This window comes from Dryobates pubescens, chromosome Z (assembly GCF_014839835.1).
Source record: "Dryobates pubescens isolate bDryPub1 chromosome Z, bDryPub1.pri, whole genome shotgun sequence".
Classification (NCBI taxonomy): domain Eukaryota; kingdom Metazoa; phylum Chordata; class Aves; order Piciformes; family Picidae; genus Dryobates; species Dryobates pubescens.
Window position 1 is genome coordinate 40244666 of NC_071657.1, and position 25839 is coordinate 40270504.

General features: G+C 44.3%; 1 protein-coding gene across 1 annotated transcript in view; it reads left to right on the forward strand.

Moving 5' to 3' along the window:
* TRABD2A (TraB domain containing 2A) overlaps nucleotides 1-25839 on the forward strand; it is a 93210-nt gene that overhangs the window by 66061 nt on the left and 1310 nt on the right. Inside the window, exons 4-8 of the mRNA XM_054178260.1 lie at nucleotides 1738-1884; nucleotides 3948-4122; nucleotides 17973-18063; nucleotides 22133-22137; nucleotides 24068-24320. Of these exons, the coding sequence (XP_054034235.1) occupies nucleotides 1738-1884; nucleotides 3948-4122; nucleotides 17973-18063; nucleotides 22133-22137; nucleotides 24068-24320 (671 nt within the window). The remainder of the gene's footprint in view (nucleotides 1-1737; nucleotides 1885-3947; nucleotides 4123-17972; nucleotides 18064-22132; nucleotides 22138-24067; nucleotides 24321-25839) is intronic.

Consider the following 25839-nt stretch of genomic DNA (forward strand, 5'->3'; position numbering starts at 1 on the left):
AATTGAAAGAAAGCAAGAAAGAAAGAAACCAAGAAAGAAAGAAACCAAGAAAGAAAGAAAGAAAGAAAGAGCAAGACAGTAGGTAGTAGGAAAGTTTGTTACATTTGTCCAGTCTTGGTGTGCAAACCAGCAGTAGCTTGAGTAAGTGCTGTGTTCATGAGGGATGGCAGTGTTTTTATTCTTATATGCTGATGGAGTGCTGCTGTCTGTGTGGACAAGTAGCCAGCTCTACACTCCTCTAGTGTGCCCACTGACATCCCATGCTTAGCTCGGGAGTTTCTGACCTAAGTGCTTCCTTGACTCCCTGCCTTTCCAGGGCTCTGTGCCTGCCTGCTGCAGCATATGAAGCAGTGAGGGAGAGGTACAGAGGGCATCTGTTTTGGCTCCAAACTGCTGTCTTGTGCCTTTTAAGTGGCAGTCATCCTCATGTGGCATGCATTCCCCCAGGTGAGAAGCAGCTTTCTGGCCAGGCCCTGAGGCCAGCACCCTGGAACAGCCATACTGTGCTGAAGGTGTGCAACACCTGGAGTGTCCTCTGCTGATCTTCCCTCTTTCCTGTCATGGAAGAGGTTCACTGGGAGTAGAAATGTGGATGAGAAAGAAAGGTCAAACAAGGAGAAGCCATGCTTAATTTAAGTAGGTGACGGAGTAGCTGTAGAGATAGAAACCAATCAGGCCCTAGGACTCTATAGTGGTCAGGCAAACTGTTACTTAGGACAGCAAGATTTGCCCTATTTGAGTTTGCACCTTTCTGTCTTCTGTATTATTAACTTCATGGGCAAAGCCTCCGAAGTTATGTGTGGTGAATCAGTTCCCTATGAACCAGCCTGTGGAACCTGAGGCAGACCTGGTGCAAGCATGGGTTGGTGACATGTGGACTGGGGTACTTGGAGCTGGAGCAGCTTCAGAGAGCCCTCAGCAAGTAGAATAGAATAGAATAGAATAGAATAGAATAGAATAGAATAGAATAGAATAGAATAGAATAGAATAGAATAGAATAAACCAGGTTGGAAGAGACCTTCAAGATCATCGTGTCCAACCTATCATCCAACACTACCCAATCAACTAAACCATGCAACCAAGCATCCTGTCAAGTCTCGCCCTGAACACCCCCAGCAATGGCGACCCCACCACCTCCTCAGGCAGCCCATTCCAGTGGGCAATCACTCTCTCTGTGTAAAACTTCCTCCTAACCTCCAGCCTAAACCTCCCCTGACGCAGCCTGAGACTGTGCCCTCTTGTTCTGGTACTGGTTGCCTGGGAGAAGAGACCAACATCCACCTCACTACAACCCCCCTTCAGGTAGTTGTAGAGAGCAATAAGGTCACCCCTGAGTCTCCTCCTCTCCAGGCTAAGCAACCCCAGCTCCCTCAATCTCTCCTCACAGGGCTTGTGCTCCAAGCCCCTCACCAACCTTGTTGCCCTTTTCTGGACACGCTCCAGCAAGTCAACATCCTTCCTAAACTGAGGGGCCCAGAACTGGACACAGTACTCGAGGTGCGGCCTAACCAGTGCAGTGTACAGGGGCAGAATGACCTCCCTGCTCCTGCTGGCCACACTGTTCCTGATGCAGGCCAGGATGCCATTGGCCCTCCTGGCTGCCTGGGCACACTGCAGGCTCATGTTCAGCCTACCATCAACCAGCACCCAAGTAACTGTATGTCTGTGTACTTCTCAAGGGGCAAGATGAGAACTCACAGGGAACTCTGGTTTTTCCTCCCTCTCCCCCTCCCTCAGGTGGTCTTTGCTTTGAATCAGACTCTCTTGCAGCAGGAGAGCCTCCGGGCAGGCAGTCTCCAGATCCCCTATACGACAGAAGACCTTATCAAGCATTACAACTGTGGGAACCTCAGCTCCATCATCTTCAACCATGATACTGCTCAAGTGAGTCTTGCCACTGTAGCCCTTGCACTATGTACATATCCCTATAGCACTAACCTCTGTCTTGCTTGTGCTTGTTGCTCCTCAGGCAGGGTCTTTGCAGGTGATGGCCAAAGACATGCTGCTGGCTCTCTGGCACGTCTGCTTTCCTGTGCTTCCTGTCCCAAGAGTCTGTACCTCCTCAGCCCTGTCTGGCTGCACACAAGCAGCAAAGGTGCACCTGACTTAGCCTTTTCACAAATGCCATGTTTGCTTTAGCGTCAAAGCTGTATGACTTAATCCTTTATTTTCCTGTGGAATTATGCTATCTTAGGAATTTAGCATGAACAGAAAGCCGCAGCAGGCTCTTTTGTGCAGTAGCAGCAACACCACAGTGAAATGCACTTGTGACTTGGATGGTTGTGTGAGGCTGGGCAAGTTTCAAGCTTTTTAATGTTCACTCTCGGTATGACTGTGTGCTGTGGGCAAGGCCCAAAGAAGAGAAGTGGACTGAAACAAAGAAAATACAGATTTAGACAAATATTAAGGAAAAGAAAACCTTCTGAGCCCTCAGAGTCATGGGTTATGGAAATGGTTTCCTAAGCAGCAGAGTGGAATGCAATGTTCTGATCTTTAAACATGGAGAAAATGCCCATCGGGAGCCTGTTTGGTCTGTTAGATTAGCTACCCACAGACTGAGACATCAGGCCTATCTATTTTTGTCTGTGCCTCGCAATGTGGTACATCAGTGAGAACCTAGGCTCTGGCTTTACTGTGCTGAACAAATGGGTGTATTGGTACCTGGGCTTTCCCTGATGAATAACCATTTTCCCGTGGCCTTTTGGTGCAGTGCTGCAGGGTATTTCCAAACACTGTCATACTAACCCTTACTTCTCTGGCACTGACCTTTGTGCACATGTTGTTACCTTCCTGTCCTGCACACACTCTAGCCTGCGGATGCAGGCAACCTGGTTGTTAACACTGCTTTGCTTTTGCACAGTGGACTTCATCTTCAAAGGGCTTCTCGAAGGAGGCCTGCGCTGTAAGAGCATACAGATACTGCATCATTAGTCTGCTGAGGTCCTTGGAGAGAACAGCTTTTGCCAAAGCATGCATATCACCCAGGGAGCAACTACCCTTTACTTACATGTCAGGCTCCACTGCAAGGCAAAGTGCAACAGGATCAGTTTCTGGTTTTAAGCACCTGAGAACTTCTCTGTAAATTCTGTTTGCCCCCTGTGCTTGCCTGGCAATGTCCCACTGTGGTCTAAGAACCCTTTCAATACAATTGCTAATAGTCTCTGAGTGGCTTCAAAACTTTTTCTGTTGAGCCTGGCAAAGGAAAGCATCTGGCTTAGTGGCTGTGCTTCCACAAAGCAACCACTTGAGGACTCTCTCCTTAGCAGTCCCCATAGCTGCAACGCCCAGTATTACTTGTCAAGCATATGGGATGGCTGCAACTCCAGTCCCATATTTCTCTCCACTAACAAGAGGTCAGAGTATTGTGCAGCCATGGTTGCCCTGGAGGTCCTCCTGGGAGGAGGCTAATATTTGAAAAGGTACCTTGAGGACAAGGGAGCCAGACATAGTAATACTTTCTTTCAATGACAAAATCTGTCCCTCTTTCTTTTGGGAGGCTTGGGGATGATTTTGTTAATTAGTTCAAACTGCACAGTTGTCCTGAGGGCTTTGATAGCAATCAAACTCTTGCAGAAGAGTGTAGTTATGTCATACCTATGGCAATTTAAGGAAGAGGTGTATAGCTAAAGATATTTTCTTCAGCCAAGCAATCAGGATCTAGAATATATTGTTTGGCCTTTTGAAATTATTTGATGGCTGTACATGAGAGAAAAAAAAAAAAAATCACCTGGCTGGCTTATGGAATTACCTGTTGAGAAAAATGAAGCACTATGCACAAAGTTTGCTGAGCAATTTTTTAGCTTCCTTCAGGTTTTGTCCTACTGGATGTGCCTTGAGGGACAAGGTGATTGCCACATTCAGTGATGAAGCAAAATACCTGTCCATAATGGTTGCCGTGAAATAAATTCCCATTTCATGAAGACCTTTTTTTTGTTTTCCTTCCTTAGGTCCCAAATTTCATTAATACTACACTTCTAGCTCATGAACTGGTTACTGCCCAAGAGATAGACAGATACTTCCGCCAGGAGCTCATCTACAAGCGAAATGAGCGAATGGGCAGGAGGGTGAAGCACCTGCTGGAAGAGTATCCCAACAAGAGTTTCTTCTTTGCATTTGGAGCTGGTATGTGACTGAGGTACCTCTCAACCTGAACACATTTATCCTTTGTCTATTAGAAGCTCTTTACAAGTGCTCGCCTCAGTTTAAAGTAGCATCAGTACTTCTACGATGATAAACAAAGAATACAGCTTTGCCCTGACAGCTGTACCCTAATAAGGAAACTTTTTCAGTGTAGGAAATTGTTGCAGGATGCAAAGAGCTCACAGTGTGTACATTGACTGCAACATCATGGCATCCTGAAATCCTGGCTTGCATCAGAAGTAGTGTGGCCAGCAGGAGCAGGGAAGTCATTGTGCCCCTGTACTCAGCACTGGTTAGGCCACACCTCCAGTATTGTGTCCACTTCTGGGCCCCTCAGTTTAAGAAGGACATTGAGACTCTTGAACGTGTCCAGAGAAGGGCAACGAGGCTGGGGAGAGGCCTCAAGCACAAGCCCTACAAAGAGAGGCTGAGGGAGCTGGGGTTATTTAGCCTAGTGAAGAGGAGGCTCAGGGGAGACCTTATTGCTGTCTGTAACTACCTGAATGGAGGTTGTAGCCAGGTGAGGGTTGGTCTCTTCTCCCAGACAATCAGCACCAGAACAAGAGGACACAGTCTCAAGCTGTGCCAGGGGAAGTTTAGGCTCAAGGTGAAGAGAAAGCTCTTCACAGAGAGAGTTGTTAGCCATTGGAATGTGCTGCCCAGGGAGGTGGTGGAGTCAGTGTCCCTGGAGGTGTTCAAAAAGGAATTGGATGTAGCACTTGGAGCCATGGTTTAGTTGTCAGGAGGTGTTAGGTATTAGGTAATAGGTTGGACTTGATGATCTCTGAGGTCTTTTCCAATCTGGCCGATTCTGTGATTTATTAGTTACAGACTTAACTTTTTATGTGCATAGCCAAAGACACTGAACCAACTATAGTGCACCACAGAAGAGGACAAGCTGTTTGTGTTTATGGTATAACCAACCAAGGAAGCAAGGTAGGAGAAATAGAGACCTGAAATGAAAGGCAGCAAGTAAAAAGTGGCACCTGTACTTGAATAAACCTTTCAAGCACACATCCAAAAGAATAACATGCCGCATTGTGTCAATCTAAGGGTCTTGATAACTGTAAGGGGAGAGATAAGACATGCTTTTCACCTTGATTTTTCTGCTGCATCTCCTCACCTCTTTCACTCTGCTTCCACAACTACAAGGAAATCGTGTCTGTCACTATTTCATGTGGGCTCAATTGGGGAAAATGTTCTGTCTCTTGGTAGTCAGCAGGTATATAGGCACACCCAGAAGCAAATCCAACTCAGTGAGGTTAGCATTCATACTTTAGACTGGGACTACATGGAAAGTATAAACAAGATTGGTGTGCCATGACTCCCATCCTTTGTTTTAGATCCAGGGAAGGGAACAAGTGAGGACTGGTGTTTGAGAAGACAGGTGGCAATTCCCGGAGAAGTATTACATCCCCTCCACCATAAACAATATGGGCCCTGGGAAAGGGAAAGAACTGAAATTAATGTCAGGTAGTAAATGGTCACTGATCATGTGTGTTCAGGAATGTGTAAAGATTGTAACATGGTATCTTCCTGCAGTAACAGTGCTCTGTGCAACTCCCTGTCATAATGGACAGAGGTTATGTAGATTCTGGTCATTTCTGTCTGTAAGCTAAGACAAGGTCCCGTTGCTGATGCTCTGATTGCACTAATCCCTACTAAACTGATGTTCCTGACCAACATATAAGTCAGCCCTCAGTGTCACTTGCATCAGTTGATCTCCAAGCACTGGGCATGCTCTTCTGGTGCTTTTCCATCATATTTTGGAATCCAGACAGGTTTCTGGTCATATCTGGGGATGATTGACTTTGAATATGTCTCTAAGTATATTCTGCCTTTGATGCCAGTTCAGCCTCTGTCTCATCTGCTCTTCCAAAAGTTCTTCTCAACAAACAGTGCCTGCCTCCCACTTTTAGCCATTGTTTGCTTGAGGATTTCTTTTATAACATCACAAGACACAATACAGAAAACATATCCATTTTTACAGAGACTCATTTCTGAGTCCACATTACAAATGTGTTTGCAGTCTTTTATAGTTTTCCAGCAAGCTAATTTAGAATTTGCTTATCCAGATCACTGTATGTGACAATAATTATGTGAAAGATTTTATTTATGCCAGCAAGCAGCAAAGGTAGACAAATATCTTGTGTTCAGTTCTGAACATTGTTTGAATATTGTACTGTTGTTAATTACTGGTTCCAGGAGAGTGCTTGTACAGGGTGGGTTAGAATGAGCTGTAGAAGAAGATAAAAAGAAGGGCTATAGAACTGGGACAAAGTCACAAATATATATGATTGGAAGAAACCTCAAAGGTCATCCAGTCCAACCCTCAACCCAGCACTGAAGGGTCAACACTAAACCATGTGCTCAAGCACCAGGTCTATATGCCACTTAAATGCCTCAGGGATGGTGACTCCACCAATGTCCTGGGCAGACCATTCCAATGTTTGATAACCCTTTCAGTGAAGAAATATTTCCTAATATCCCACTAAACCCACCCTAGTGCATTCTGCCCCTGTACACTGCACTGGTTAGGCCGCACCTTGAGTACTGTGTCCAGTTCTGGGCCCCTCAGTTTAGGAAGGATGTTGACTTGCTGGAGCATGTCCAGAGAAGGGCAGCAAGGTTGGTGAGGGGCTTGGAGCACAAGCCCTGTGAGGAGGGACTGAGGGAGCTGGGGTTGCTTAGCCTGCAGAAGAGGAGACTCAACCTCTCCGGGCAGCCTGTTCCAGTGCTCAGTCACTCTTACTGTGAAGAAGTTTCTCCTCATGTTGAGGTGAAATCTTCAAGCTTGTACCTGTTGTTTATTGTCTTGTTATATTCCATAACTTGATCCTTTTTCACCCAGGGTGAATCTTCTTTGTTCTGAGCTTTTCCTCTAGTTATAGGAATGTATGATTCCTGAGGGCTGGTTTTACCAGTAAAGAAAGTGGCAATGGCACTGACTACCTTGTGCTTTGTCATGTTGTCTTGTGAACCTTTCAGCAGCATCAAGATGACATTTATCTAGTCAACATTTTACTGCTGAAGTATCAGTAGAAGCATTCCTTATTAGATGGATGATCACTTATACTCCAGGCTTACTTATGGTTTCTGCTGAAGAGGTCTAAATAATAAGAGAGGGAAGTGGTGGCTTTTTTTATGCAGGAGGAAGCATACTTATTGTCTTGAGATCCTGACTTTATTATGACAGACAAGGCCTCAGGTGAAGCCAGAGTTTCTAGGAGCCAAATTTTACTTCCCTCCAGTCTTTCCTGCTTCTTTGAACAGCTGAGAAACCCAAGAGTCAGCTCATGAATAAGAAATACATAGGGATCTAAGATGCCCTGTGTCCCGGTGGATGAAATGATTGACATCAGTGAGAGATGCTGACTGATGTGACAACTTCAGAAGTTGGTCTTCTTAATCTTGTAAACACTAGGAAATTCCTTTTTTTCTCAGAGCTCTTTTTTCTTTTCAGCTCCTGAAGGGGGCTTTAAAGTAGATGTTAGCAACCCACCATTAACACTAAGAAAAGAAGATGATGGTGAAAACTTCAGCAACCATTTCTTTTATTTACTAAAGGAAACAATGAATGTGTCAATTTAGTATTACTCAGGCTGCCATCCCTCACAGGAAAAAAAAAAAAAAGAAAAAAGAATTGTTATGAGTAGATGGATGAATGAATATCCAGATTATCAGTACAGCTCCAGGTCTTCCCTGAGCAGCTGAATCAACTAATACTCCTTAAACTAAAATTCACTCCTGGATGGTGATCCAAACCCACACAGAACAATTTGGGCATCATTGTAGAAGTGTAAGTGACTCTGTCTGAGTGTGTAACCTATCTTCTTAGCCAGCTGAATGAGAAAAAGAGAGATCAGCCACTGATGGTTCTCCAAAGTGAGTCTACTGAAGTCCATTAAATCCCAGAGTGTCTTTGTCTAGGTTTTGATGAGGTTCTTTCGATGTGAGGGGCTGATCAGTTATCTGTCAGGTGCTGAGTGCATTGGACCCAATTAGACAGAGAACGGTCTGATGTTCTTTGTTTTTTCCCCTTATGTCATAAACTTCCAGGGGAAACTAAGTTGTGGTGAGACTGTCCAGAGCAGTGTATTAGATAGTGGTGTTTCCATGTAGACCTGTTTGCTATTACTTCTAAGTTTACTGTTCCTCCTCATATTTTTGGATAGGTAATTATTCAGGAGGAATAAGATTTACTTTCTCTGGAAAAGAATAGAGAAAGGGCCTGTCACCATTGTTTGTAAAAATAATCAGCATCATTAAGCCCAGGATGTCTGCCCATCTTGCATAGATGTTTATACCTGTAAAACCAAAGTAAGCAAAAATCAAAAATCTGCTATAGGAATATGAAAGTTGCCCAGGAGGAATTCAGGACCCATCATGGAAACTTTGAACCTGCCACCCATTTGGGACTGGAAATGTTAGTGCGCAAGAAAAGTAATTTTATGCATGCCTTATACAAAAGATTCAAAATGTATAATGAGGAAGTTCATGAAAAATCCACAAGAATCTGAATGTTGCCAGATCCTGAAAGAGGGCAAAAATTGGGGGAGGGCAGGAAAATAGCATAATGATTAACAGATTAAATGAGTCTTGTGGGGCTACCTCACTTCTGCCTGGGCACAAAGGGTTTGCTGATTTCCTGCTTTGCTTCTGTCCCTGGAAAGCAGCATCGTTTTAGCCTCTTCAGTGGGAAGAAAGGCTGAGTCTCTGAAGAGGTGCCTATATCTCTGAAATTGGAGAATGCCAGATAAAACCCATCAGTTTTGAGGTTGTTTTCCTTAGTAGTCTTTTTGAGTCTTCTGAATGCTAATGAGAGAGTTTATTAGAACAAACCCTCAAGGGGATAGATAATGTTGTTTGGAGGCAGGACCCACATCCAAACCCTCAAGGTTCACATGAAGGACACTCCTCCTAGCATCTCTGGCAGCTGGAATCAGGAAACCTTTGCATTTCAGCATTAGAGGCAGAAACCTCTGTTCCGATGTATTAGTGCAACTGTAAAAATCAGCAAATCAGCCTATTTCTGTACTACTTCTGCTTAGGTACTGACAATCTGGTGACTGTTAGCTTACTATCAGTGCTACCTTTATTGAGCAATTACAGTAGGAAATTTTTTATCTTGTAGTTTATATTAAGCTTTTTTTTTTTTTTTTAAGTAAGAAGTGCTATGGAATGGGAGAAGGTCCAGCAGCAGAGGTGGCTGTGAATCCTGTAGCTCAGACATAGCACTGTTATTTCCTTCCCTTACTGGTAACATAAGTCTGGGTGCTAGCATAGTCAGCTGTGTGAGTCTTCTTGTCTAATGAACGGAATTCTTCAATAGGGGAAAACTCTCAGTAAATTCCAGTCTAGAGGCAGCTCCACTTGTGTGGTAGGTTGAGAGAGGGCCTAGCTCTCCCTCCCCCACAGAGAAAGAAACCACAGCTAAACTCAGTTGGAGAAGCAAAAGCTATATTTACAAGCATATATAGAAAGCAGGTTATATATAACACAATATATACAGATATTTACAATATATATACAGAAATATACAGCAAAGAAAAATAACACAACAAAATTACCTCCTCAGGGAGGAGGGTTTCCCTCCCTGTAACCCACTCTCTCTCCCCCCCCACCTCCATTTTTTCCCAAAAAGGGGCTAGAGAGAGAAAGAAAGGGAGTTATTAAGGAAAAGAGGTGTTATTAAGCTTCAAAAGCACATGCAGGATTAGTTTTGCTTATCTCAAGGTCAGCTCCGCTTAGTTTGCTGAGAAGCAGGCAGGCAGAACAGGCTGAAACCCAAACTGAGAAAAAATTCCAACTGCCCTACAACTTAAAGTTGCATTCTGCCCATCTACCAATGAAATTTGTTTAGAATATCAGAGTGTTTTCGTTCTGATACCAAAACATTCAGCCAGAGTGTTCCCAACACTGTCTCTCTCTTAAAGGCACAGCCTCAAACGGTCACAGTCCACCCCTTCTAAACAATTTCATTGGCTGTTCGTACTGTCCATCCAATCCAAAACAATATTTACAGTTCATAAGAAAAGCTCATAGTCCATTCCAACTATACTCAGATGTAGATGATTCGGAAGTCCAAGAAAATCAGAAAACAAGAAAACGGAAAACAGTTTGTCTCTCCGCAGACAAAGTGAAGAAAAGGGAAAGAGGGACACAGGGACTCTCAGTTGACTCAGGGCTCTCAGGGTTCTCAGGGCTCATGCACCATAGATTCCTCATGGATTCTTCCTTTGGATGCAATGTATCTGTACAACAGTCTGAAATTAAACTCTCTCAGCTAAAGTTAAATTTCTTTGTGGAATACACTGAATTTCACCATTCTCTTGCATTACCCAATAAGTGTGACCCGGACCTTCAGCTGAAACCACCCCTCGGACAGCTTTAGCCTCTCCTGAGGGTGAAAATACCCAAACAGTTTTACCTAACAGATTCTTTTCTCTAACAACAGGACTCTATCACCTTCTACTCTCCGTAGCAGATCTGCATGTGCCGGTCCAGCTCGGTTCGCTGAACCTCTACTATTCACCAGCCAGGTTGCTTGTGCTAAATGTTTCTCGCAGTTTTTCAAAGATCCACCCCCCATGGCTTTAAGAGTAGTCTTCAACAAACAGTTGTAGCGTTCAGTCTTCCCTGCAGCTGGTGCATAGTAGGGAATATGGAAAATCCACTCAATGCCATGCTCTTTGGCCCAGCTCTTTACAAGGTTGTTTTTGAAATGAGTTCCGTTGTCTGACTCAATCCTCTCTGGAGTTCCGTGTCTCCACAGGATCTGTCTCTCCAGATCAAGAATGGTGTTGCATGCAGTTGCATGTGGAACTGGGTAAGTTTCCAGCCATCCGGTGTTTGCCTCTACCGTAGTAAGCACGTATTGCTTACCAGAACGAGAACGTGGTAGAGTGATGTAGTCAATCTGCCAGGCTTCACCATATCTGTACTTGGACCATCTGTCACCATACCACAAGGGCTTAATTCGCTTTGGCTGCTTAATAGCAGCACAAATGTCACAGTCATGGATGACTTGTGTGATAGCATCCATAGAAATGTCTATGGATCAGTCACGAGCCCATTGGTATGTTGCATCTCTGCCTTGATGCCCTGATGAATCGTGAGCCCACCGAGCTAAGAATATCTCACCTCGGTGTTTCCAGTCAAGATCAAGTTCAGAGTCCTTGTCTACTTGAGAAACTCTTGCAGCTAGATCTACCTGATGGTTGTGTTGCTGTTCCTCAGTAGCTTTGCTCTTAGGAATGTGAGCATCAATGTGTCTCACTTTCACTGGAATTCTCTCGATTCGATCAGCAATGTCTTGCCACAGGTCAGCTGCCCAGATGGGTTTTCCTTTCCTCTGCCAACCATTCTTTTTCCAGTTCTTTAGCCAACCCCACAGAGCATTGGTCACCATCCATGAGTCAGTGTAGAGATAAAGCTTTGGCCATCTCTCACATTCAGCTACATTGAGAGCTAGCTGGACAGCTTTTACCTCTGCAAACTGACTGGATTCTCCTTCTCCATCCTTTGCCTCTGCATCTCGGCATGTTGGACTCCATACTGCAGACTTCCACCTTTGCTTGTTTCCGTCAAGACGACAGGAACGACAGGAACAAAGCATATTTCTTCATCATCAGAAAGGTCATTGTAAGGAGGAGCTTCCTCAGCACGAGTTACTCTCTCCTCTGGAGGTTTAGTACAGTTGGTACCTTCAGGCCAACTTGTGATCACCTCCACCAGACCAGGTCTTTCAAGATTTCCCATTCGAGCTCTCTGTGTTATCAGAGCCATCCACTTAGACCAGGTGGAATCTGTAGCATGATGTGGTGTGGAACCCTTGCCTTTGAACATCCAATTCAAAACTGGCAATCTGGGAGCTAAGAGAAGTTGTGATTCAGTTCCAATCACTTCAGAAGCTGCTTTTCCTCCTTCATAGGCAGCTAGAATCTCTTTCTCTGTTGGAGTGTAATGAGCCTCTGAACCTCGACTCCAGAAACCAAGAGGTCGTCCATGTGTCTCACCTGGAGCTCTTTGCCACAAGCACCAGGTTGGACCATTGTCACTTGCAGCCGTGTACAAAATGTTCTTAATGTCTGGACCATCTCGGACAGGTCCCAGACACATTGCTTGAACTACTTCTTGCTTTATCTGGTCAAAGGCTGCTTGTTGTTCAGGTCCCCAGTGGAAACCGTTCCTCTTTCAAGTCACATCACACAGAGGTTTCACAATCTGACTGTATCCAGGGATGTGCAGTCTCCAAAATCCCACTATCCCCAAGAAACGTAGAGTTTCTTGCTTGTTTGTGGGATTTGCCATGGTAGAGACTCTATTTACCACATCCACTGGAATGTGTCGGCGTCCATCCTGCCACTGCACTCCCAGAAACTGGATCTCTGTGGTAGGACCTTTCACCTTGTCTCTCTTGATGGCAAAACCTGCATTCAGAAGAATGTCAATGACTTTGTTACCTTTCTCAAAGACTTCTTCAGCAGTTTTACCCCAGACGATGATATCATCAATGAACTGGATGTGTTCTGGAGCACCACCTTCCTCCAGAGCATCATGGATTACTGCATGACAGATGCTGGAGCTGTGGATCCAGCCCATTGGCAATCTGCTGAAAGTGTACTGGATTTCTCTCCAGGTGAAAGCAAACTGAGGCCTGCATTCCTCTGCTATGGGAATACAGAAGAATGCATTAGCAATGTCTGTGGTAGCATACCATTTGGCCTCTTTGGATTCCAGCTCATACTGGAGTTCCATCATGTCTGGTACTGCTGCACTCATAGGTGGAGTTACTTCATTCAGGGCTCGGTAGTCCACTGTCAGACGCCAGTCTCCATTCGGCTTTCGCACAGGCCACACTGGACTGGTGAAAGGTGAAGGAGTTTTGCTGATGACTTTCTGACTCTCCAGCTGACGAATCAGATTCTGAATGGGCACCAAAGAGTCACGGTTGGTTCTGTATTGTCTGTGATGCACAGTCTGAGAAGCAATTTAATGTCCTGAATCTTGTGCTGTACCACAACTGCAGATTCATCAGAAAGTTCAGGTCTAACAGACAGCTTCAGTTTTTGTCCTTCAATTTTTACAGAAGCTACTCCAAAAGCCCATTTGTAACCTCTAGGGTCTTTGAAACGCCCTTCTCTCAGAAAATCAATTCCCAAAATACAAGGTGCATCAGGTCCGGTCACAACAGTATGCTTCTTCCACTGTTTACCAGTTAAACTTATAGCAACTTATATCTTAGTCAACTCTTGAGATCCACCAGTGACTCCCAGAATAGTTATAGGCTCTGATCCCTGACAATTTGATGGCATTATGGTGCACTGAGCTCCTGTGTCAACCAAGGCCCTGTACTTCCGAAAGTGTGAAGTGCCAGGCCACTGGATGTACACATCCCAATAGATTCTGTTATCTCTATTACCCCTCTCCTCCTCCTGTCCGCCTGAACAGAAACTGTTTTTTCTAAACTCAGCTTTTACAAAGTAAGCAATACAGAGTAGTTAACTTTTCCCTTATGTTAACTTTGCTGTAAGTCTAGCTTTCTAACCAGTGGAATACCATTTTTCTAACTTCATTTTTTGTAGTTCTCAGGACATATGACTTTGCTCAAATGTAAAAATTGGAATCCCTGTTACTATAAATACTCAGGTCATGCATTTAAGAGACCTAGTTTTTGACAGAACCTGGTAGATAAGAGTGTGTTGTCTTTCTCCTGAGTGAATGCAGTTTTAAGACACTTTCTTCAAGTCTCTCCATGTCTAGTGAAAATACTTTCTTGAGCATAGAAAATTCCAGTGTTCCACAGCCCTGCCCACCAGATTTTATATTAAAAAGAGATTTTAAGGAAATAATGGGTTTTGCCTCCATGAAGTAAAAACCTCAAATTCCGTGTTCATGGAGTAATATTTCATTAATATTTCTTCTTTCAGGTAATCATAGGAAGGAGAATGTTGGGAAGTCTTCACTATGAAAAAGACTGAATGGCATGGGAGGGCTACTTGCATAAGTATTGTAATGCTTGTACTTACTGTATTACTGCTAGTAGTAGTACTACTACTAGTACTGCTTATTGTAATCCTTCTGCTCCTGTACTTAAGGTGAATTGGGGAAATCTAAGTTGACTTTCAGTACCCCTTGATTTTTTGTCATTTCCTTCTCCTGGCAACATTAAATCTGGAAGAGTACCATGCTCTTGGGCCTTACATTTGTGTTCTGGTCCCTGAGTTTTTCATGACTTGGAAATACTGGTAGAAGCAAGAATATTTTATTAGATTTAGTGGTCCATATTTTCTGTTTGAAAAACTGTTTCAGCCTGGGTGGCAATCAGGAATCCCAGGTACTTTATCAATAACCCCTATTTCCATGTGTTGTTCAGTTTATCTAGTGCAGCTGTGCAGGACTTTGTCTCATTCTGGGAGAAGTGAAGTGCAGTCTCACCTCATCTGGGAGCACAGTGTTCATACTTGAATGCAATGTCTTCCTCTTGAGCAGTGTGTACAGAAAGCATGCATCTAAGAGAAACTTATCTGTAACTTAGTTGATCACATCACCAACTTTCCTCTTTTCCTATGAATCACATTAAATATTTTATTTTAAAAAATGTTTTAATTTTACTTAACAGAGTTAAAATGCCTCCATGTTCTGCATCCCAACATGTGCTTAAAAAGTACAACTGTTCTTGCATGAGGCAGTCATGACATTTGCACCTGGATTTCTGAGCAGCAACTACAGGTTTTTTCAAGAGTGCTTAGCTTGGGCTGTTTGGCACTGCTGATATCGTCAAACCATATAGGAAGTCTCCTGCAGTTTTGTACAAGCACTTTTACAAACAAAGTTTGATGTGTGATGTGAGCAGCTGTTTAATGGCTCACTCTTGAAATACATGACTCTGAGCTCTTAAATTGGCACAAGGGATATTATTTTATTGCTGCCTTTATGCCTTGTCCTTTGGACTTAGAATAGGAAACCATGAGTTCAGAGACTGCTTCTTGCTGCTAGGGATGGGATTCAGCTCATCTAGTGTTGCCTGCATGAGATGGATACCTTGTCTGAACTTGCTATATACACTGCCACTGTCCTCATCAACAGAAAGGCACTTCTCTGATAGTCTTAAGTTGTCCTATGTCACTCTCACAAGAGGTGAGTCATCCTTTGGAAGTGCTCCCTTTCTCTGCTACCTGGAAGCTCTTTGGCTTTCCACATACCTCTCTGTGTTAAAGGTGAGAGATGGAAACTAAGTCAGCACATTCTATGCTGTCCTTCAAGTGACTAAGTTTATTCAGTTACAGTGTTTAATTATAGTAATTCCTGTTTCCTGCAGTATCTGATCTTCTTGCTGACATGAAATTCTCATTTAACTGTATCTGAGGCTGAACCAGTGGCAAGCAACAGATAACAGCAGGATTAGGTTATGTCCATGTAATGACACATCAGCTGTACTTATCATAGAATCGTAGAATCAATAGGGTTGGAAAAGACATGAGAGATCATCAAGTCCAATCTGTCACCCAAGACCTCATGACTACTAAACCACGGCACCAAGTGCCATGTCCAGTCCCCTCTTGAACAACGCCAGGGACAGTGACTCCACCACCTCCTTGGGCAGCCCATTCCAATGGCTTAACAACTCTCTCTGTGAAGAACTTTCTCCTCACCTTGAGCCTAAACTTCCCCTGGTGCAGCTTGAGACTGTGTCCTCTTGTTCTGGTGCTGATTGCCTGGGAGAAGAGACCAACCCCCTCCTGGCGACAACCTCCATTCAGGTAGTTATAGAGAGCAATAAGGTCACCCCTGAGCCTCCTCTTCTCCAGGCTAAACAATCCCAGCTCCCTCAGCCTCTCCTCATAGAGCTTGTACTCCAAGCCCCTCACCAGCCTCGTTGCCCTTCTCTGGACACATTCAAGTGTCTCGATGTACTTCTTAAACTGAGGGGCCCAGAACTGGACACAGTACTCAAGGTGTGGCCTAACCAGTGCTGAGTACAGGGGCACAATGACTTCCCTGCTCCTGCTGGCCACACTATTCTTGATGCAGGCAAGGATGCCATTGGCCTTCTTGGACATCTGGGCACACTGCGGGCTCATGTTCAGCCAGCTGTCAATCAGTACCCCCAGGTCCCTTTCTGTCTGGCTGCACTCCAGCCACTCTGACCCCAGCCTGTAGCACTGCATGGGGTTGTTGTGACCAAAGTGCAGCACCCAGCACTTGGACTTGTTGAATGCCATTGTGTTGGACTCTGCCCATCTGTCCAGTCGGTCGAGGTCCCTCTGCAGAGCCCTTCAACCCTCTAGCAGATCAACATCTGCTCCCAACATGGTGTCATCTGCAAATTTACTGGTGATGGACTCAACCCCCTCATCTAGATCATCAAAAAAGATATTGAATGTCCCCCAGCACTGATCCCTGGGGGACACCACTGGTGACTAGCCGCCAGCTGGATGTGGCACCATTCACCACCACTCTCTGGGCATGGCCCTCCAGCCAGTTCTTAACCCATGTTCTGAAGGCAAAACCTTGTTCTGAAGGTAAAAGTTACGCTGAGGAGCTAGGCAAAACTCCAATGACTAGGTGAGAAAATACGGTACCAATGGGTTTGCACCACAGTGTTTGACTAAGAAGTTTCATTTGACCTATAGATCTGTTTGTGCTCTTAGCCTCCAAGAGAAAATTTTGTCTTGATAAATACCTGTGTTCAAATTATACCATCCAACCGTCATGCTTTAAGATGGTAGTTCATGAGACCTTCACTGTTGTGATATGAAAAACCAAATTTGTTCTTCAATTCAGTGAATCCATTTTGCAGTGATAAATCATAAATCTCTTGGGTTTAGTCCCCTGTTAATCTCATCACTGTTGGATTCCCTTTCTATCTCCTTGCTTTTTCTGGCTACTGGAATAATTCTAATGGTTTTAGTGCCATGTATTTATGAAGAATATTAGCAGAAAACAGTTTTTCTGAAGTTATCCATCTGAATAATGCATATATCTGCAGAAGCAAGGGAGCACTCTAGTAAGTCAGTTGCTTAAGCCTAATTTTAGTTAATACAGGGTGTTGAATGAAAAATATTTTCAAGAAAGCTAGGTCTGTGAGGGATTGTGCAAGGCCTCTGTTGCTTCTTGGCAACCTTATCTAATGAGGTGTTAAAGTGATGATGTCAGCATACAGAGTGTACAGTCCTTCAGAAAAAACTCCTGCATGAATTAAATACTCATTTATTCAATGTGATGCCAAACTATGGGCTAACCAGCCACCACATCTATCTGAAAATAGAATGAAGGCATAAATCACAGAATTAGGGCAGAGTTACTGAAGTCAATTTAAGTCACTGGCTTTTAGAGCTATTTTCTGTTCTGTGGAGTTGGATGATTCTTAATCATTACAAAATTGTGTTGACTGACACCTCAAACAGGGCCTTTATGATGCCACAGGATGCTTAAAATGATGTACACGCTGCCACCAGCACTGACCTGCATTGCACCACCACTAGCTGTAGATTTGGTGCTGCTCCTGAACAGGTGTTTCCCAGCTTCAACTCTCATTCCCCCACGAAATTCACCATGGCCTAATAATGCAACAGCCTGTGAGACTAGAGCCATTTAAATCACATCTGCATTATAGAAATGCAGAATGTGGTAACTGAAATGACCTTGGGAAACTCAACAATCATTCATTAGAGATCCTGTGTTTCTGGTGCATGCTGATGGGGAGTGATAAAGCACTGCCTGCTCTGAGTATGGCACACCTCCTGTCATAAGGAAGGACTTTGTTGTTGTTCTCTTTCTTTGCTTGTGCTCATTGAGTAGCCATGTCATTTTTCTCTTAACTGCAGGTCACTTCATGGGCAACAACACAGTGATTGATGTTTTGAGGAGAGAAGGGTACGAGGTAGAGCACACTCCAGCTGGAGAAGCCATCAACAAGTAATACATGCTTTTATATAGCTGAGCAGCCCCATTGGGAGGGTGTGTTTGTAAACAATCATGAACAGGTACTGGCAGCTGAAAATACATCTAACAGTGAGCTGGGCTTCCTCTCTCCTTCCCAGATGTTTGCTTTTGTCTTCCATCAGCCAGTTTGGAAACAAGATTTTATTTGGTTTGGTTTTGTTTGGAAATTTGTTGTTGTTATTTGTTTGTCTGGGTGGGGTTTTTTTGTTTGTTTGTTTTGGGTTTTTAAAATAAAACAAATATATTCCTTCCCCCCTGAGTCTTTAACTCTTAAACTGACAGCCATAATAAGCACACTTGATTCATCAGATCTGGATACTACCTTATACCACATGAGCTTTCAGGTTCCTCCTTCCTCCCTTTAAATGTTTGACTTCCCTGTCTTTTAACACCCTCCTTCTCTTACACTGCTATTTTTGATTCTTTCTCTTTATCTCAGCCTGGAATCTGACTGCCCAGATTTCATGAAACCTCTTTGCAAGCTGTCTTCATGACTGATTGCTTTCCTGTTCCTTTCTCTCACTGGCATTTTTAAGCTAAGGTACTTGCTGTTCTGGTTCATCTTGCAGCTGTCCTTCAGGATATACTCTACCTACCTCTTTTTATCTCTCACATGGTGCCTTTATCCATCTCTATGATTTCAGTAACTGCAGAATGCCAAATAATCTCCTCCTTCACACTCTGCCAAGAGTTACTTATGTTCTTGGCTCACCTCTTTTTGCACTTTGTGCCACCAGCTTAGGGTCTACAGTCTTATCTGTCCCTTCTCCAGACTTCTGCCAAACATGGACTCTTATGTCTCTCAGATATCCTTACTCTTCCTTATAGTCAGTGCTAAAAGACCACAGTGGAAAAAGGCTCTGAATCAAATTATGGTACTGTTTTATGCTCTGTGCCAGGCATGTTGTCCCTCAGCACTTAAATCTCTGTTCCTCCTCCCCCAACATTTCTGGGGTGGAGCTTTCAGGAAGGATGGTCACCTTTTGTGCAGGGAACACAGTGCAGAGTCTTGATCTGTGCCATGGGCTTTGCAGATGTGGTACAAATTAACAACAGGTGTATTCCTCATACTCTGGTTGCTTCACCTTTGCCTTTGCACCACTTTTTTCTTAATAAGTTTGCAGACAACAGCAAGCTGGGTGGAAGTGTTAATCTGCTTGAGAGTAGGGAGGCTCTGCAGAGAGATCTAGGCAGGCTAGCTCAATGGGCCAAGACCAGTTGTATGACTTTCAGAAAGGTGAGATGTTAGGGTCTGCACTTTGGACATAACAACCCCTGACAGCACTACAGGCATGACTAAGAGTGCCTGGAAAGCTTCTCAGCAGAGGGACCTGGGGATGCTGATCAGCAGCCAGGTGAATGTGAGCCAGCAGTGTGCCCCAGTGGCCAAGACGGCCAATGGCAACCTGGCCTGTATCAGGAATAGTGTGTCCAGTAGGACCAAGGAAATTATTTTATCCCTGAATTCAGTATCTTGTTCAGTTTTGGGCCCTTCACTACAAGAAAGAGGTTGAAGTACTATAGTAGGTCCAAAGAAGGGCAACAAAGGTGGTGAGGGGTCTAGAGAACAACTTTTATGAGAAGTAGCTGAGGGAACTAGTCTTGTTTAGTCTGAAGAAAAAGAGACTAAGGCAAGACCTTATCACTCCCTACAGAGGAGTGGGGTTCCATCTGATCAACTGAGTAACATGAATGAGACAAAATGGTCACAAGTGGCACCAAGGGAAGTTTGTCTTGGGATTTGAAAACATAGAATCATAGAATCAATAAGGTTGGAAAAGACATGAGAGATCATCAAGTCCAACCTGTCACCCAAGACCTCATGACTACTAAACCATGGCACGAAGTGCCATGTCCAATCCCCTCTTGAACAACTCCAGGGACAGTGACTCTACCACCTCACCTCTCCTCATAGGGCTTGTGCTCAAGGCCTCTCCCCAGCCTCATTGCCCTTCTCTGGACACGTCCAAGAGTCTCAATGTCCTTCTTAAACTGAGGGGCCCAGAACTGGACACAGGACTCAAGTTGTGGCCAAACCAGTGCGAGTACAGGGGCACAATGACCTCCCAGCTCCTGCTGGCCATGCTATTTCTGATGCAGGCCAGGATGCCATTGGCCTTCTTGGCTACCTGGGACACTGCTGGCTCATGTTCAGCCAGCTGTCAATCAGTACCCCCAGGTCCCTTTCTGTCTGGCTGCTCTCCAGCCATTCTGACCCCAGCCTGTAGCACTGCATGGGGTTGTTGTGACCAAAGTGCAGCACCCAGCACTTGGACTTGTTGAATGCCATTGTGTTGGACTCTGCCCATCTGTCCAGTCAGTCGAGGTCCCTCTGCAGAGCCCTTCAACCCTCTAGCAGATCAACATCTGCTCCCAACATGGTGTCATCTGCAAATTTACTGGTGATGGACTCAACCCCCTCATCTAGATCATCAAAAAAGATATTGAACAGGATGGGGCCCAGCACTGATCCCTGGGGACACCACTAGTGACTGGCCACCAGCTAGATGTGGCACCATTCACCACCACTCTCTGGGCTCAGCCCTCCAGCCAGTTCCTAACTCAGCACAGTGTGTTGCTGCTGTCCAAGCCATGGGCTGACAGCTTGGCCAGGAGTTTGCTGTGGGGAACAGTGTCAAAGCCTTGCTGAAGTCCAGACAGACCACATCCACAGCCTTTTCCACAACCACCAGGGGGTCACCTGATCATAGAAAAATATAAGTTCCAAGAAAAGTGTGAATTCTGAAGGAGAAGAGCATTTGAGATGAGGGAAAAGCCTATTGCAAGAGTATGTCAGATAGGGCAGGCTGTATCAATAAACCTTAGTCTAGCCCACATATATGTAGAACCATATCCTAGATAGCAGTGCTGTACGTATTCCAGTTGTGGACTATTTCACAGGACAAAACTGAGAGAGGAAAAAACTGGCAAGCAGTTGAACTGAAACAGAGCATTCAAATGGTTGTTCTACTGTTAGATGGAGAAGACTGGTTCTAAAACAAGAGAATGAGGAAGTCTGCAGTTGACTGCCTTTCCTGCAACATGACTTTGTACAGTAGCAGCACTCTTCTGCTTCCTGTGTTCTGACTAAACAAAAAGTCTCTTCTGAAGTACCTTGTGGATGTCTGTGTAGGAACAGAGAAAGACATGAGATTGTTCTTGCAACCGGCAAACTAGTGGGTGCAGTCAAACAATTTCACCTGCAGACAGGACTGCCTGAGGTGTCTTCCTATATACAGGGTTTAAGAGATGAATGCCTGTAGTGGAGCATGAAGGCAGGAGAGCTCCTTGTTCACGATGCCACCAAAGTGAGGAAGGCAAAAAAGGTGCTCCAACCACACATCAGCACAAAGGACATTGTATAAATAGTTCCACAATTTCAATCAAGCTCCTACCATCTTATTTTGAGCTTTAACTGTCTGTCTTGATTATAGAATGCATATCTATATATGCATATATGTATAAATATTCATCACATAATCACAGCTGTAATTAAAGTGCTTCCTGACTTCTCCCTTAGCTGCTGTGATGGGAGAGGGAGCTGGCCTTGGGGAGGAAGGATGTGCTTTTGTACATGTGCCTTTTCCAGTGGTGGTTTTAATTGGTTCCTGGAAGAATTACCTTCAGGAAGTGTTGCAAAGGACATTATGTGCCTGTTGTTAATTGTGTTCTTGAGGCTGCAGGTATCAGAAAAATGGCTGGCCCATGTGGGATGGAGATCATCCTGGCTCTGTCAGCTGTGCTGACCTCTAGCATGTTATAGTCATGAGTTTGGTAGGGGAGGCTGCAGGCAGTAAGGCTGGCAGCCTCCCCTAATCTACAGGGAAGGCTGGTGCTCACTCCATGACTTTCACCATTTCACCAGAGAAGAGAAATTCGGGGAAAGAGAGGCAGAAGCAGAAGACTTTCAGAAAGATCAAATCAGGTCACTGGAGGCAGCTGAGGGAAGCATCACTTTGTATGGTTCAGTTAAAGAATGGGTGATATGAAGATGTTATGGAGAAGAATCAAAGGGACTGTGATGCTTCAAGAAGTGCTAAAGTGGCAGTGTGACAATTAGAATTTTGAAAGAGATAGATAGCAGGTGTTCTGCACCAGTCTCTATCACATAAAGTGCATCACATGATCAGTCTCTGATTTTTCCTTGCAGGAAACAAGATCAAATTCTCTTCATTTCCCATCTACTCTTTCCCTCATGTTTTAGTTGACAATTTAATTTCTGCTTCTGCAGGATGAACCCTCTTTGTTCTCTGTCAGTCATTTGCCCATAGTGATGGGCTAGCTGCAAAACTGCAGCCACATCAACACGTCTCCTTCTGCACCTCTTCTTTTTGATGCCATTGCAAGGCAGAAAAGAAACACTACAGTTCTCTGGAGAAGTTTTACTGTTTGAGACTTGTTTCTGCATAGTGATCCGTGTGCTTCTTTTACCTTTCTCAATTCCAGCACAAGCCAGTCTCCAGTTTTGTCCTGTTACAGAGGACTGTTGCATCTCTTCATGAAGTATTCATAAAGATATGTGTGTTGTGCTCTGTGTACCCACAGAGCGGACTGAGTTCATCCAAGATGCTCATGAACAAGTAAAAATGGGGAATTGCTTTATTTCAAACAACAAAGAGAAGTGTGGGCCTGCAATGCCGTGAGTGGATAGGACACTGTAGATTGCCTACCTTAGTGTATGGGGAGGGGTTGCATGCTTTATTTATAATGAAAAGAAACAGAGATTGAGTATTCTGGGGTGAGCAGCTGGCTTGATTCTTCAGTGTAACACCTTCATGGGAAGCTGAGTAAAAGTAGCCCTCAGCAGGCCTCCAGATAAACCTTTGGGCTTCCAGGATTTGCCTGGTAAGAGGATTTGTGCATGTACATAGTCTCACTGCAGTGTCTCACTTGCTGGAGCTGCTTTGAAATTCCAGATAATAAGGCCAAGCCAAATACTGCAGCCAGACAACTGAAGACCTGACTCTGCTCCCTCATTAATTGCTACAAATGTGAGCAAAGCTCACTTCTGCAGTTTAGGATAGCTGTGATTGCCCAGCCTCCTCCCCTCCATGCAGTCTACTATACTTGTCTCATGCGATCCTTTGAGGCCGCTATTTCATGCTCCGTGGTGTGCTTATCTGAGCAGTAGGACACCATTATCTCCGTTTGCAGATCATTATGGAAATGATAAATTCTCACACTAGAGTTCAGTGCTGCAGTAGTGAGTTGAACTCTGGTCTCTTACATGTCATGTATGTCCCCTGACCAGGTGTTTTATAAATGCAGTGCAGCTTGCACTCAGTGCAAGCTGGCTTCATGAAAGACAAAAAGAGATGAGGATGAGGTTGCCACTGTTGCAGCTTGCCTGCTTCCAATTGCTGAGAATAGATGGCCCAAATGTTTGCTTATTGGTGCACATGACGGTGATTTGCAGGATGTATTTCTGCAGCCAAGACCCGTCTGTGGAATAATTCATTACCTGCCTTCTCCAGCAGGAGGAGTTGTTGATCTAGGACAGGCTTCTTCAGCTAGCATACATTAGTCATCCTAACCCTGCCCCTTTCCCCTACTGCTAGTTAGTGGGTTCTGGGCAGGAACTGCTGAAAGGAATAACCTAGTCTGTGTTCTGCAGTAGTTAGATTAGAGGAGTGTGGTTTGACCTTATCTTACTTTGAAGACAATTCTTTCTTCATCACTTCCTAGATACACAAGGTTGTTTCCAGGAGACCTTCCACTTGGGGCAGACTGAATTCTTTTCTTGGTTCTAGGTGGCCTCTTTTCCAAAGCTTCTTTTCATTAAAGAGAACTGTTTTGATCAGAATATTGACTTAAAGAAGAAGGAGTAGAAATACAAGGCAGAGAAATTCACCAAATTCATCCATCAAATATGTCAGGGAGTAATACCACTTTTCTATGTGCCTTGGTAGTATCTGTGTCAGGATTCTGCCTGAAAGCCCTTTCAACTATTATCTGTGTTCCCTCCTTCTTCTGCCAGAACTTCCACCCAAAACTTTGTTAGCCTTTTCATCATCATCACTGGCACACAGCTTCTCTGTCTCATCTCAGGAACTCCAGTTGCCATTGCACTCCCAGAAGGAGAAGAAAGAAGAGCTCTTGCCTCACCTGCTACTCCCTTACAGCATCAGTATACTGGAGAAAGTAGACAGGAAGTATAAAAAGAAACAGCAGCAGCAGAAGAAGCAAAGACTGCGGCAGTTTAATGACCTCTGGGTTCGTCTTGAAGAAAGGTAGCTAATGCTTTGGGTGGGAGGAGGGTTTGTCATGCAGTTTGGACTTAAACTTTGACTGATTAATCCAGCACACGAAACTTCTGCAGGGGCTGAGAATAGGACCTGACTTGGTCCCTCACTGTGGCTCTTGCTGAAATTTTGACTCAGGATTGCATGTGTTGGGTTTGTGGAAAATTAGGCATCATACAAGTGGACACCTTGTCCAGACCATTTTGCATTTAATCTTGATTGTGAACATGTGCTAGTCCTTCTTATCACACAAGGCTGAGCCCAGTGGTAGATGATACAGATCAAAGCCTTGGACTTTTATCTAAGAGCTACTACATATGTGGAAACTGTTGTATCTGGCATTTGGCACTCCTTGCATTTGGACATTATTTATGCAGAATTTTTGCTCTCTGTATTCTCCCAGTCTTTAAAACTGCCTGAGCTCCATGACATTAGTGGAGATCTGGAAAGAAGGATGACAGCCTAATGGATGATGGATTTAATATAAAAAATGGAGTGTATTGTGGGGCAAAGGTTCACACGTGTCCTCCATTTTTCATCCAGAAGAGATTACTCACCTACAAGAGCTACAACAGCCTGTAAAAAAGCCTCAGTTTTTTTCCCTGACAAGCTACAATGTGGCTTGTGGCTAAATGTCTACCTTAATGTTCCCTTCCTGTCAGGTAACACAAAGACCTGGGTCTGCTGTCTTTTGTACTGCAAGCAGGTGCAGCAGCTGTTGCACTGTTCCAAGCATTTAGCCATTGTGATACTTCTAGACCAGACTCCTTTTTCCTCTTTTCTAGAACAGTCAGTGAGCAGGTTTTTGGAGCTTCTGTTGACAGTCTGTTTAGTTGAAATGTTAAGGAACTGATTTGGAGTCTTGTGATCCTAAGCTCCCACCTTGCCTGCATGCTGACTTGTTCAATTTCTCACACACATTTGTTCCTGTCAAGCTCAGGGAATTCAGTGGGTATACAGATGTGAGATGCACCTGCAGCATCAGTGCCATCAGAAGAGGGATGGTGAGAAGATGTGCTACTGTGACTAAACTGGAGGTACATTAGGGCAACATACTGGATTGAAGATACTGTAAGGCAATAGTGAGCTAAAAGCAAAGTTAATGATAACAGCTTAGGAAACTTCTGCATAAATATCGAAGCAGAAAACGCCTCCTTTCCTTTTCTTCTTTTGTTAGGTTTCCTTTCTTCCCCTACTAATTAAGTCATCCTTTTTGATAAAAATCTATGCAGGTGCTAGGTGACAAATTCTTTGTAGGTGTGAGTCTTTAGTAGCAAAGAACCTAAGCATGCAGCAATAGAGCTGTAGCACTGGGAAAGGCTACTGACACTTACTGTTGCCTGGGAGACTGCAGTGCCCTTGCTGCAGAGGGAAAGCCACAAGTGCCACAGAGGCAGCTGTTATTCAAGCACTGCCCACCACCATGCTTAGCCCCCAACCACACTCTGAGTTTAGTCTGTGTAAAGAAGAGGGAATCTCCACCCTCTCTGCCACAGTACATGCCTAT